General features: G+C 35.4%; 4 protein-coding genes across 9 annotated transcripts; 1 reads left to right on the top strand and 3 right to left on the bottom strand.

The window, feature by feature from the left end:
* The first annotated feature begins 3,774 nt into the window (after positions 1-3,774).
* Positions 3,775-4,791, top strand: LOC141701878 (uncharacterized). Its single transcript, XM_074505494.1, has 2 exons — positions 3,775-4,225; positions 4,351-4,791. Exons 1-2 carry the CDS (start codon positions 3,909-3,911, stop codon positions 4,655-4,657), a joined length of 624 nt encoding a protein of 207 aa, XP_074361595.1. The 5' UTR covers positions 3,775-3,908; the 3' UTR covers positions 4,658-4,791.
* Positions 4,792-5,316: 525 nt separating this feature from the next.
* On the bottom strand, positions 5,317-6,390 carry LOC141701870 (F-box/kelch-repeat protein At3g23880-like). The gene has a single exon (XM_074505482.1). It carries the CDS (start codon positions 6,388-6,390, stop codon positions 5,317-5,319), a length of 1,074 nt encoding a protein of 357 aa, XP_074361583.1.
* A 1,026-nt stretch (positions 6,391-7,416) lies between these two features.
* Positions 7,417-9,985, bottom strand: LOC141701872 (putative F-box protein At4g09190). Of its 5 annotated transcripts, none has more exons than XR_012566932.1 (2): positions 9,579-9,985; positions 7,417-9,358 (listed from the first exon to the last, which is right to left on the bottom strand). XR_012566932.1 is itself a non-coding variant. In XM_074505488.1 (2 exons), the coding sequence occupies exons 1-2, from the start codon at positions 9,856-9,858 to the stop codon at positions 8,791-8,793; spliced, it is 840 nt and encodes a 279-aa protein (XP_074361589.1). In that variant the 5' UTR covers positions 9,859-9,985; the 3' UTR covers positions 7,418-8,790. The 5 variants fall into 5 exon arrangements, 4 of the variants coding, with proteins under 4 accessions (XP_074361589.1, XP_074361586.1, XP_074361587.1 ...); XM_074505488.1 differs by having other exon boundaries at positions 7,418-9,350; XM_074505485.1 differs by having other exon boundaries at positions 7,421-8,243; positions 8,774-9,985.
* Positions 9,986-10,353: 368 nt separating this feature from the next.
* On the bottom strand, positions 10,354-13,502 carry LOC141701871 (uncharacterized). Of its 2 annotated transcripts, none has more exons than XM_074505483.1 (3): positions 13,268-13,502; positions 10,764-12,964; positions 10,354-10,654 (listed from the first exon to the last, which is right to left on the bottom strand). In XM_074505483.1, exons 1-3 carry the CDS (start codon positions 13,320-13,322, stop codon positions 10,562-10,564), a joined length of 2,349 nt encoding a protein of 782 aa, XP_074361584.1. In that variant the 5' UTR covers positions 13,323-13,502; the 3' UTR covers positions 10,354-10,561. The 2 variants fall into 2 exon arrangements, with proteins under 2 accessions (XP_074361584.1, XP_074361585.1); XM_074505484.1 differs by having other exon boundaries at positions 10,354-10,651; positions 13,268-13,500.
* Between the last annotated feature and the right edge of the window lie 952 nt (positions 13,503-14,454).

Raw genomic sequence — 14,454 nt, 5'->3', positions numbered from 1 at the left:
CCTTTTCTTCCTCTCGTCTCTTAACACATTCCTAACATATTGAACATTGAAACCAACTTTATCATTACCTCCATGAATGTTACCAATCACATTCATCACTTGACAATTACGAACCCCCGAACCATAAAACGTTTTAATCAAACTACGGGTCGCGGTGTTGACATGTCTTTCTCGTTGTACCAAATTCATCTTACTGGGGGAAACAAGACTGTGGTTGTGTACCAATTCAAGGCTAGTTACCTCCCAGTGAAGTTTTTTCTTTTGATAATTGACATACATCCTCACCTTCCACTCGCTTTTAGGAAGAACCTCTCTACGCCGTTTATTTTGACTACTCTTGGCGACGACACTTTTTCCATAAAGCCTACAAACATATAAACGACCATATATCTCGTTGTCTTTATTACGATGGCTAGCTTGAATTTTAGTAGCAAATCCATTTCATAAAGCATAAGCCCTAAAAAAATGACCAGCCTCATCCACACTTTGAAAATTTTGATTCAAATATGGAACCCCCCCCCATCAACATTTTCATACAAATTTGCATCCTCTACATTATCATCTTCATCCTCACCCTCAACATTATCACTATCATTTTCAACCTCGTTTTCCACCTCATTTTCATCATTTTCATCTTCAACATCAACCAAATCGTCATCTAAATTAATAAATTTCTCATTTTTATGTACAAAATCATCATCTTCAATATATACAGGGGTTTTAGGTTCTTCACTAGTATTTAAATCATCAAGATGTAAACTATGATCAATAGCCTCTTTTTTTTCATTTTGACGTTTATGACTAAACATACGAGCAAATAATTTATCATCCATGAAAATGTGAAATTTAAGACAAGAAATATACCTTGAGTTGACAAAACTACTTGAATTTCTTGATGAAAATGCCCCAAAATCGCCTAATTTGGTCACTTGGAGAGTGATTTTTTTTTTATCGTAGGTAACCCGCAGCCGCTACCCTTCGGGTGCGCTCTGGGTAAACCCTACGGGTTCACGTAATAGCCTGCTGTGGAGAAAACTGTTTTTTGTGTAGTATAGGGGGGCTATTGGGTTGCTGGGGATAAGGGGACAAGGTTACCAACCGCAGAAATTTTCCGCGGTCCGTTTGTGATCTGAACCCTTTATTCCCCATCCAATGGCTATAAATGTGTTTGTTATAAAACGGTCTACAACAAACGGTTGTTGCAGACCGTTCCCCATATATATAAGTAAGCTTTCATGGAGAAACCTTTTAAAAAAGGAACTATAAAACCTTCTTTAAATTTTTATCCGCTTGATTTATAATCGAATTTTCCCTTATTGCATTATATTCTGAATTGAATTTTTAATAAATGGATCCATATTAGTAAAATGATCTCGAATTGAATGGAATTAGATTAAATTTTCGCTAAATTAACGTGTCTAAAAATTTTCGCTAAATTAACGGATCTAAACGGAGGTTAACTTTAACACACGCTAATTCACACTGTTGTCCATCGTTTGTTTGATAACTCACACCGATGTTTTCAAATTTACATTATGTTTCTTTTATTTTTAAAACTTATATTTTGCCTCCTAATTCACACAATTATTTCCCTAATTTTACATTTTAGCTTCTACATCAGTAGTGACCCCACTGCCACATCATCAGGGACCCCACTGCCACGTTATCGCCACATCAGCAATAGACATTGCCCCGTCATAACCGGAAAATCACCATCAAATGAAAAATCACTACCTGTAAAATGAAAATCATCACCAGAATATTGAAATCACGTATAAAAACAAAAAAACACCACACTTTTTTCAGTTATCATTCCAATCATATTTCACGGCCACCAATAAATCACTAAACTATTACTAACTTTCACCGCCCCAACAATGTCATCTATCATCTCTACCGCACAACACCTGCAGAATATAAACAAAATCACCATATGTATATGTTCACAATCACCAAATCTGATGTGCATATGTTCTAAATTTTTTTAAAAAATCATCGAAATTACAGATTTGAAATACGACGGCGGAATCTTTAGGGAGATGAGGGCGGAGGAAGGTGGCGTGGTGGGGTTGTGCCGCGGCGGCGAGGGCGAGGGAGGAATGCAGTTAGTGAGTGGACAGAGAGAGGGAGGGGGAGCAAGCGAGCGAGAGAGAGTATCTGAGAGTCCTTCCCGTAGGTGGCGGTGTTGCGGCCATCGGTGGCGGTGCTTCGACGGGATGTATACGAGGATGAAAGAGGTTAGGGTGGATAAAAGGGGAAAGGAGGAGAGGGGGGTGGTTGGTGTATATGCGTGTATAATATTTAAGTCATTAAATTGTAAATAATTACAAAAATGTCATCAATTTTTAGTTTTTATTCTTAAAATATTTCTAATAGAATAGCTCTCTATGAGTAATCTTTTATGGAGAAACCTTTTAAAAAAGGAACCATAAAACTTTTTTTAAATTCTTATCCGCTTGATTTATAATCAAATTTTCCTTATCACATTAAATTCTGAATTGAATTTTTAATAAATGGATCCATATTAGTAAAAATGATCTTGAATTGAATAGAATTAGATTAAATTTTCGTTAAATTAACGGATCTAAACCGAGGTTAACTTTAACTAACGCTAATTCACACCGTTGTCCATTGTGATAACTTACACCGATGTTTTCAAAATTTTAAGAACATAAATTTACACCGCTGTTTTCACATGTTTCAAAATGAAAAACAAACGAAAATTCTTCATCTTTATATTTTATTTTCTCAATGAAAATAATGCAGTCGGTGCAACTAAAATGAAAACAATAGCCAGCAAGAGTCCTGATAAGGTAGCAAAAGTAGTTGGGAATTATTGTTGGTAATAAGGAATAATTGGCCCTCAATGTCTCCTAGTCAATGTCCAATTGTATCATAATTAATACTTTAATTTAATTTAATCTTTAGATTTTTGTGGTACATATAATTTACACGATAAGTAATTCTTATCAAAAGAAAGAAACGTGTTGTGTGGGATGAGAAGATGACCTTCTAGTGGATAATAATATATGGTCTCTAATCAATTTCAAAAATTGAACTTATCTTAACATTTTTCTTTCATTCTTCCTCTTCCATGTATTTTATATATATAATCCATGTGATAATTGCCAAGTCAAGAGCACAATTTCAACTCGGGATAAGGCCTTCTATTCTACTCCTATGGTTTAGAAAAAGTATGCTAATTTTCAGGACTTGGTCAATAATTCATACCAGCCATATTTCTTAATTTTTCGTAATAACATAAGGGTTTTTCTAGCGTGCCACACATGCTAAGCATGTAATTATATAAGTTTAACTCAGTTTGATTGATTTAATTTTTGTAGAAATAAGTTAAAATTTTGAAATTTTACGCCCGTTAGTAGAAGTTGAGAAAGATCGGCATATTTTTTTTTAACCAACTTCAATCGTCGCTCATCTCAAGATTTTTCAGACATATTCAAGAAAAACGAGAATTCATTAAAAATAAATTGTTTTGTGTGTTTGAGTATTCAATTTTGGACAAATTATGAAAGATATGTAAAATGCATAGAGGATAACTATATGAAAGAACAAGAATAAAAGAATTATGTAATCAATCTTCATGTGTCACATTCACTACATTATTTTTAAATATTCCAAGATTATATACTGTAGATTATACTATAAGTTGGACTATTAGAGTCAACAAAGTTGTCTTGGATGTATATCAGGATACAACTTATCCATAGAAACTTCATGTGGCTACAATTGATCTTGTCTGTGTCTGCATGCAAGGCATCTTCTCAACTCCTTCATCTCATCATCTACTACAAGTATTTAAAGAAGTTTCTGAGAATATAAAATTCACAACTGTGTATACTTTTCTTCTTAATTACTTGTTCATCTTTCTCTCTATATCTTTATATATCATGGTGCTACCAATGGATAATAGTCAAGGCAGGAGACAGTTTTTTCAAGATTATCCATGCTCTCAACAATTGGTGTTCTCTAGTGATTTGAAGGAGAAGGATAAGAGTTTTGTTATCATGGAAGGAGAAATATATGATGCTAACAATAGCAGAAATGAATCAACATCTTCTTCTTCTACTTCTATTGGAGAGGATTCATCAGCTTTAAATGGTTCTTTAACTTCATTAGATACAGAAGATGATGCATCTTCAGCATCTGCAAATTCTAGTGGCTCTCTGTGTGATCTAACAGACCTTGTCCCCCAGTTACCAATCAAGTAAGTGCTATATCTTTATCGAAATTCATCGATATTTATTGATCAAGAATCATGCTTGAGCTGATGAGCTCATGAGCATCATGGTATAATTTTAGTTTTAACAAGGATTTGTTGTATATTTGCAGGAAGGGTTTATCTAAGTTCTATCAAGGGAAATCGCAATCATATACTTCTCTTTCGAGGGTAAAAAGCATAGAAGATCTTCCTAAGAAAGAAAGTCCTTACAACAACAAAAGGAAATTGATGAAGTCAAGCAAGAGTTATGCAGGTGGACTTAACAACTATAAATCACTTACTCTTCCTAAGCCTGTTATCTCGAAGAATATTTCTAGAGGATATGGTTCTTCTTCCTTTACAGATTTAAAGAAAAGTTATCTGAGTAACTGCAATCATGCTCCTGTAGATTACAACACAAAAGAACAAATGATTTGAACTGCAAAGAAGGGATGGAGAAACCTTATAGTGAAACATATATACTTAGATTGAACATATGTATCATAAGATGTGAGGTAGTGAAATTTGTTGTATCATTATTTAATTTAATGCTATATATCTCTGTTCAGATATGTTGAGGCTTCAGATGAAAATACCTAGTCCCATATTCAAGGGGAAATATTTGAGACACTAGATTAGTCATTTCAGAAATCTACTTCATACATCATAAAAATGAAGAAACGGTCACAACTGAAGAGGATGGTGCCACATCAACAACCGGTTACATATCATACTATCTAACTATACAGAGGCAATTCACAGGGTATGCCACGGGAAACCCTCAGTTCCACATAGCTCCACCCCTACCAGAAGTGGCTAAACCGGAACTAAAGAAGTGCTCAGTGTTCCAGGATTTAGCCTCATCCCTATTGCCCCTTTAAGAGGCTTGAGATTTAAACTTGTCAATGTAATCAATCAGTTAAAATCCAGATGATCAGAAAACCACAAATATTAAAGATAATCTGAAAAACTATCTATCCATTAACAAAGCAAATCTTATACTGATAAATTTAGACAACAATTCCATCCGATGTATGGAAACAGATTTACCAAACTTAGTAACTTAAACATAGATAGTAATTAAACAACTTATCATATTACTCGTGTCGCTCAAACCCTTTGAGTGAAACAAGGCTCCCAGTGAACTGAACGGCTGATATACATCCTTGAAAGGGACGAGCTAGGGGTGTCTTATTCTTTTTCTTCTTATCATCATAAATAAAGAATCCAATATCAGAATCTTGTGCAAGAAACTGAGCATCACCCAGATACATAAATACTCGATCTATTTTCACATCAGGCTCAATATTGAACATTTTAGTCCAAGTAACATTGTCACCGAAGCCATCCAACTTCCATAGACTAAGAGCAGCCCCTTCTCCACCAGATTTCATGATCAAACCAAGAGAATCATCAAAATTCAAAATATATGACATTCTTTCACCCGAGTCAGGATACTGACAAAACCCAAACACCTCATTGTACAAATCAAACGACACAATTCTATCCTTCTCTTCAAAATACAATGCATCCCTCCCAACAACACGTTTCGAGAATGCAACACTCCTAAAACCGCGCATTTCATTAGGAACCGGAATCTCTCTCCAAGAGTCCGAATTAACAGAGTACACCCCCGCAGCCATCACATAAATATGATCAACACCATTTGTGAAATTACCATACATAACCCTAAGAATCTTATAATCATTGTTCACAGAATCAAACCAAAACCCAAATTCATTCGCATAAATAAGATTAAGGCAGCTTCGGAATATATTCGACTTGGGAAGCAACTTAAACAACCTAGTTAACGGATTCCAAATATATAACACGCGAACCTTAATATCAGCAAGAATAACAAGACCATTACAACAACAAACATGAATATGCATACCATACATAAAATCAGGGAGAGTGAGCTTAACGGTGTTTTCGCCCGGAGTTTCGAGATAAAAACCTTCCAATGCGCCAGTTGGAATGACTATGAGTAGAGAAAAGGGCCGGGGTGGTTTATTGTGAGAAACGGTGAGGTGGTCTTGGACGAAATGAGGGTCGGAGATGATTGATTTCCATGATTTGCAAACTGCTTTGCACCGGAGAAGTGAGAATACAGGCAGAAATGTGAGTATATTGAAGATCAATTCTTGGGATAGATGATTAATTGAAGCCATTTTGAGTGTTTGATTGTGAAATTTGATAATGCTCTGTTTTAAACCCTAAACCCTAATTTGAGTATTCTGGAATTCTGGTCGTACGAGAGAGGGATTTATGAGAGAGGGAGAGGAGAGGGAGAGAGGGGGATAGAAATGATATGTGCGGCCGAAGTTAAAATGGCCCAAAATTCAAAATATCATTTTTGAAAATAATTGCCCAAGATATCATTTCATAACGGTGCTTCGTCTTACGTTTTGTATTTTTAATGCAAAACGGTACATAATGTGCCGTTTTGGTACTTTATTTATTTATTTTAAATTTTTTTTAATGTGTCAAACATTAGCTGAAGTAGCGTTTTGGCTCAAAACGTACATCATATAGCGTTTTGTACCAAAACGTAACTTCATCTACCGTTTTGCGCGTAAAAAAAAATTTAAATGTCAAAGCGTTACACGAAATACCGTTTTAGGTATTTTGCATAAACGTTACACGATATACCGTTTTGAAATTACATTTAAGGTCATTTTTAACCCCCAAGTGACATTTAGGGCCACCACCCGTAAAATCCTCGTACCTGTTTGAAATATAAAGTTGTGACAATTTTCTATTAAATTTTTATTTTAGTTTATTAAATGGAAAATTTATACAAATAAAAAATATGTGATGACATTTTTAAAGTTTTATATTGTGTGTTGATAATTTTTTATTTGTCCTGCAATCATTTTTAAATACCTTGACAGCATAGTTTAAATATTAATTTTCATATTTTTTTCCTGAATAAAAAATATATAACTTAAATTTTTATTTATAAAAATGATAATTTTACTATACGATCAATGCATCTTGAGACGTGTGTTCAAAAATTAATAGACAATAAAATAAACTGAGAGTATTTTTTTTATAAAATCTTGCTTAATGTCAAAACTTTCCTAGCCAAACTGCATAACATGTCAAATGATCGGACTGATTAGACTGAAAACATCTATCACAAGATGAGAGCTACTAAATTAGCAAAAAAAAAAGATGAGAGCTACTGAAATTTGGTGGACTGATCATATATCCTAATCTCAAAGCAAACTTCCGAGAAGCAAAAAATATGATGATAGTTGGACTGATCGACTTAAATGTACCATCACCGGAACCAACAATGAATGGAAGTAGCCAGGGATGAATGAATACAACAAGAACGATAACAAACCGATATAAATGAAGCTCTGGATTTCAAAGAACTAGGGCTCTTGTAACCTTAGATCCGAATCTACATTGCATAGTTCATTCTTTTAAAACTATGATCAGACTCCAGATATACCATACGACAAACTTGTATTGACTCTAGTCATGCTCATATCAAACACGAAAAACTACAAAATAGCTGTCATATATTCTCAAATGTTCCATAGGAGCCGAAAGCTTGATCTGGTAAGGGACTTAGAGATATTTTTCAAACAATTACAAAATGTAGTTAACGAATTTTCACCTGCTTTAAGTTCTTCCTAGTAAAGGATTCGGATTGTATTGGATTGGGTGTCGAGAATCTAAAGATACATCAAGAACCAATGAGGTTATAGAAGGAAAAGAACAACACAGAGTTTAAGCCCCAGAAACTTTGATAATGAACATAGGGAGCAGGTAGCTTTAGCCATAATTCAGATATTTATCATGTTGCAGCAGTACAAGAAGCCCAGAATTCCTCGAAACATAAGCAAAGCCCGGCTACTTCAGTAACTTGTATCGCATCTTCCAAACTGTTTCCTTGAATCCAAATGCAGACAAAAGAAATGATCTTCATTTTCTAAATCTCCTTCATTTCCACAAGCAGATACCATAACTGGATTAACTTCAAATCAATATGCGTTACTTTTCAGATTTTCTGCCGTTTTAAAAAGATCAATATACAGATTACTGATTAGTATTCAACAGAAGACTCTAATGCTGAAAATCCGAGAAGACGATATTTAAAGTTTTTTGGGTACAGATGAAGTCCTGAGGAATTTAATTTATTCCCTTACTAGATTATCACTAAAGCCGTCATTCAATACCTCAACGCCAAGAGGAAATTAAATAATCCCCTTACTAGAATCCACATAACTCCTTCCCTGCCTGAAGTGGCTAAACCAGAATCAAACAAGTGCTCAGGGCCCGAGGATTGAGCCTCAACCCTTGTGCCCTTTTAAGAGTCTCAATCTTAACTTCTCAATGTATTATCCATCAATTAGAATCCAGATGAGAAAACCATAGATATTAAACATATTCTGAAAACCATCTATCCATTAACAAGCAAATCTTATACTAATAAACTTAGACAACAATTTCATCCAATGTGTGGAAACAGATTTAGCAAACTTAGAAACTTGAAACAGAGATAGTATTAAAACATTAGTTACATTTTTAAATTCTTACCAAATTACTCTTGTCGCTCAAACCCTTCGAGTGAAACAAGGGCTACCAGTGAACTGAACGGCTGACATACCTCTTCTAAAGACACGAGCTAGGGGTGTCTTATTCTCTTTCTTCCCATCATCATAAAAGAAGAATCCAACATCGGAATCTAGAGCAAGAAAGTGTGCATCACCCAAATAAAGAACTACAAGATCCATTTTCAAATTAGGCTCAATATTGAACATTTTAGTCCAAGAAACGTTGTTACCGACACCATCCAACTTCCAGAGACTAAGAACGGATCCATCTCCACCAGATTTCATAATCACAGCAAGAGAACCATAAAAATTCAAAAAATATGACATTCTTTTACCCGAGTTGGGATACTGGTGCAATCTAAACACCTCATCGTGCAAATCGAATGACAGAAACTCTTCCATACCTTCAATATACAATACACCAGTATTAACACAAACACATTTTGAGAACGGATCACGCCTAAAACCGTGCATTTCTTTAGGAACTCGAATCTCTTCCCAAGAATCCGCATTAACAGAATACAACTCCGCGACTATCACATCAAGATGATTATTACCATCTGAAAAACTACCAAACACAAGCCTAAGAATCTTATAATCATTGCTAACAGAATCAAACCAAAACCCAATACTATTCGTAAACCTAAGATCAAAGCAATTTGGGCCTATATTCGACTTGGGAAGCAACTTAAACAACCTAGTCAACGGATTCCAAATATATAAAACACCAACAAACACATCAGCAAGAGTAACAAGACCATTACAAGAACAAACATGAATATTCATACCAAACATATACTCAGGGACTGGGAGAGTGAGCTTAACAGAGTCTTCACCGCGAGTTTCAATATAAAAACCTTCCAATGCACCTTTCGGAACAACCCTGAGTACAGAATAAGGGGGTTGTTTACTGTGAGAAACGGTGAGGTGAGCTTGGATGAAATGAGGCTCGGAGATGATTGATTTCCATGATTTGCAGACTGATTTATATCGAAGAAGTGAAAGTACGGGCAGTAATGAGAGTATTCTGAAGATCATTTCTTCATCTAGATGATTTATTGAAGCCATTTTGAGTGTTTGATTGTCAAGACACGAGAAATCTGATACTGCTCTGTTTTAAACCCTAAACCCTCGTTGGATAATTCATCTGTCTACCGGGGAGAGAGAGAGAGAGAGAGAGAGAGAGAGAGAGAGAGAGAGAGAGAGAGAGAGAGCGGGGGGGGGGGGGAGACAGGGGCCAGGGAGGGAGAGAGAGAGGGGAGGTATGTTTGTGGTACTGTGTATTTCTCTTACAAGTTCATATTCATTTTAATTTCTTACATTTTTGTTAATAAAATGCATAACTTTACAATTAACAAATATTTTGATTAGAATTCTAAAATCTATATTTTATTAGATCTTTCTTAAACTACTATATGTTAACAGAATAGATAGATGTGGCACAGTGTTACCTTTCAATTTGTAAATTTGATTTGTTATATATGTAACTATATGTCAAGAAAACTTACTAAAACAAAATTAAAGATGAAAGAACTATCTAAAACAAAACAGATATTTAGCCATTTCAAACTGCAAAGAAGAGATGAGAGCTACTGAAAATTTTGTATCAGAGATTAGTCATTTCAGAATCTAATACATCCTTCATAAAAATGAAAAAACAGTTACAGATAAAAGAGAGATGTGCTGCCATTAAGTCTTATGGAACAACAAAGATGGTATTTCAAATGGTTAAGTCCAAAAGAACTCATCATAGGTAGAGGTGATTTATGATTCAAAGCGGAGAAATGGCCTTATTGCGGATTCTGCTTGATCGTCTAACTGGAGTTGAACTCGCCATACTCACTTCCCCACTTCTGCTTTCCTGCTTGAGTACAGAAAAGAGACCCATTGAGACATTTTCGAAAGAAACATATATAACATGCAATGAAATGAGTAGAGCCCAGCTTATGATAAAATGATGCTAAAAGCTTTACCTTTTTCTTAGAAACACTCTTCTTCTTTCGTGATGAAGAATCGGAAGCATTTGAGAGCTCGAACTGTGGTGAATACCTTTGATCCTGAACCAAAGGGGCCTTGCTATGTGATATCGTCGTTTCTGTAAAAAGATGATTGCTGTCATTCTTCACTTCAGAAGCTAGAACCCTTCTCCTTTTATTACTTTTAAAAGAGCCATTTGCTTCTTCTCCAATTACAAGCTCACCAAGCAGCTCAACTTTAGGAGCCAGGCGCTGCCCGCTAAGCTCTTCCGTGGCTTCTTTCATTGGGGGAAAGGGTGTTGTTGAAGGACTAATAATGGATTCTACCTTTTTCGTCTTATCTTCTTTCGCGCCACATATTGCAATGCCGTTGTGTATTTGATGAGCTGCTATAGCAGGTTCAGCATTCTGATGTAGTGTTTCCATAGGCAAAGAATCTTCTTTGCCATTGTTATTTTGCGCGGGGAAAGAAGTTGCTTTACCATTGATCCTTTGCAACTGGTAAAGAAATCCCAAAGCTGCAGCTATACTAAAAAACACAGCTAGAACAAGTACTGAAAGCTGTAATTTCATTTCCTCACTTTCCATCATTACATTTTCAGCATTCAATTTAGTGCTCGGCTCGATTTCAGAAAACAAATCTTCTTGAAAAGATTCAAATATCTCTACAGTTTTAGCACTGTGCACCTGGTCGAAAGCCTCGGTACTTTCTATTTCCTGATCCCTTGTGTATTCGTTCACTCTAGAATCTAAGCCTTCAGTTTCACTATGAAGCACTTCGCATTTAGCATTACCTTCACTTACTTCAGATTCTGCCCAAGGTAATGTATCATTGCTAGGCTCAATTTCAAAAAACAAATCTTTTTGAAAAGATTCATAAACTTCTACAGATTCAGCAATCGGCACCTGGTTGAAAACCACCTCATCAATACTTTCCATTTCCAGATTCCTTATGCATTCAATCACTCTAGAATCTAAGGCTTCAGCTTCGCTATGAACCACTTTGTTATCAGTATTAACTTCACTTTCATTAGGTTCAGCCCGCAGTAAAGTATCAGAAGCTTCCGCTTTTCTCATCAACTCATCATTGTATATATCTTCAAATCTCTCAATTGTTGCCTGAGGCAATTTAGAAATACTTTCTAACATTCCATTACCATTGTCTTCATAAATCCCTGCCTCCGCAAACGCATTATCAACCACATCGTTTTGTGTAACTATCTGTAGTGAACTAAAGTGAGTCTCCTCTTCTTTTCCATCCAGAACTTCAAATTCACTGATAACAAATTCTTTTCTTAAGACTACTTCTTCATGTACATTAGTTTGATTTACAAACCCTCCTCTAGAATCCCAAACAGCTTCTCGAGTCAAAAACGAATCAGGGGAATCCATGGAGTACATGAAAGCAGTAGACAAAAATAAAGAACCCAGAACAAGCAAAAATTTCAAAAACCTTAAAAAGCTCCAACACTTCTCATCTTTCTCCTCCTCAAACTCTTCACTTTCCCCAGCCTCCTCCGTCTCCTCAAGATCACAACCATTACAATCACTCTCAGTCCTCTCCAATTCTTCAACCCTTTTCTTCACACCACCTTCCTCGACTTCTTTTCCTTCCACTACTTTCTGAAACTCAACAGAACTACTAGTACTAACAAAACCCAACCCATCCTTCATCTTCTCAAATTCATCTTCTCCACACAGAAAGATCCTCCGCTTCTTATTCGGGTTATAACGCAAGAACTTAGGCCTAGGAGACAGATAATTAGTCAAAGGATCATATGGTTTCTTCTCCAATACCCAATCACCATCAAAACTAATCTGATCATCATCACAATTTTTACCCGTACTACAATTCGATCTTTCAGAATGAGCAGAACCAACAAGGGGTTTTGGCGAAATACTAAAAGTAAGGCCCTCATTTCTATCAGCCAAGATTTTCTTCTCCAATACTAAATCACCACCAAAACTATTATGCTCATCATCACAATCATAACCAGTACTACAATTCGATCGAATAGAATGAGCAGAACCAATCGTAAAACTAAAGCCCTCATTTCTATCAGCCAAGATTTTCTTTCTTGGAACTAAAGCAGCAGCCTTTTGAGCTGCAGATATAGTAGGGGACATGAAGTGTTTTCTCGCCACTTTCTTAGATTTGTCTAATTTAGGGCTACCACTTTCATCATTTTCATTATTTCCTGCACAATTTTATAACATTTCTTCTCAATACAAATTCTTGATCCTTTATTATAACACTACAACATTCACAATATATTCAAGATTTTAATATATATAAAGCAAGTCTAAACAATCAAGAAAAACCAATTGTGTGTTTGTGTGTGTGTGAGAGAGAGAGAGAAGTTGAGAACTGAGAGAGAGGGGGGAGAGAGAGGGAGGGAGGGAGAGAGAGGGAGAGAGAGAGAGGGGGGAGGGGGAGGAGGGAGGGGGAGAGAGAGAGAGAGAGAGAGAGAGAGAGAGAGAGAGCGAGAGAGAGAGAATACCATCATTCTTGAAAACCAGGGGGCTTGTGAGACCCTTAACAGGAGAATCATCCATCTTTCCTTCAAAGCTTCTTCTTCTTTATTTCTTATATGATTATATTCAAGATTTTGATCAAAATTGCAAAAACAAAGAAAATAAAATCTGGGCACTGCTCTGTATACACAAAATATAAAGACCCTCTGTGTAAAATCTGGACTCTTTGAATATTGAAACCCCCCTGTTTATTATTTCATTTTAAGAGTTAGCTTGACGTCACTTGTAACGGCTACAAATCTTCTCAATTGTTTTGTTTTCGGGTCTAAATAATAACTGGATCAATGTTACATTTGGGCCTGAATATATGTAGGATTGGACTTACCCACTTGGCACTAAGCTTAAGTGGATTTTAACAGAAAATCCAATTTAGTAATTTTATGACCCGAACAATTCGACAGCCCAATTAAGTGATATGAAATCCGAAAGTTAGCCGAAAATGACATGTCATTGTCAACTCGAAGTGACTTTTTTTATAAAGATAATTAATTTATTGATAGAAAGGCATAGGATATTTATAAAAATAATCAAAATTGATCAAACACGCGGTAAAATAGAATAAATCATCATTTTCTTTATCTGAGTTGCGATCGTTGAGAAAATCTTTAATTGCGATACTGTCGGTACAATTCCCCACTAATATCAAAAATATACAATATTTTTGAATGAATAATCTAGCAACCTTTTGAAGTCGTGACGAACGTATATAATTGATTTGTCAAACCGTATTCCATCAATCGATCATGATTGTGATTTCATATAATCCAAATCAACGAAGAAGTATATAAAATCATGCAGATTTATGATCTCGAATAATAAAATAAACCGACTTTCATATGAATAGAGAACAAATTCAATACATGTGTAGAAAAATTCACAAACAGGATATTAAAACTCTCAATAAAGAGAGGTTTTTATTGAAAATAAAATCAAATCGACAGAATTTAAGGAAAAATTAGGCTTCTCACCGACCAAAAATTGACGACAGCCCCTAAACAACAAATTTTAAGGTTTTTGAAAGAGGGGAAAAAATGGAGGCGGCTTGTCAAATTGTTAATAACTCAAAAGTAACTTTAAATGACCGGAATTTAGAATTTCGATCATTTACACTTACAAATTCAATTTCATTTAATTTTAGATGATTTTAACTTAC

The sequence above is a fragment of the Apium graveolens genome, unplaced genomic scaffold (genome assembly GCF_009905375.1).
Source record: "Apium graveolens cultivar Ventura unplaced genomic scaffold, ASM990537v1 ctg4465, whole genome shotgun sequence".
Lineage (NCBI taxonomy): Eukaryota > Viridiplantae > Streptophyta > Magnoliopsida > Apiales > Apiaceae > Apium > Apium graveolens.
This window is presented reverse-complemented; position numbering and strand designations above follow the sequence as displayed.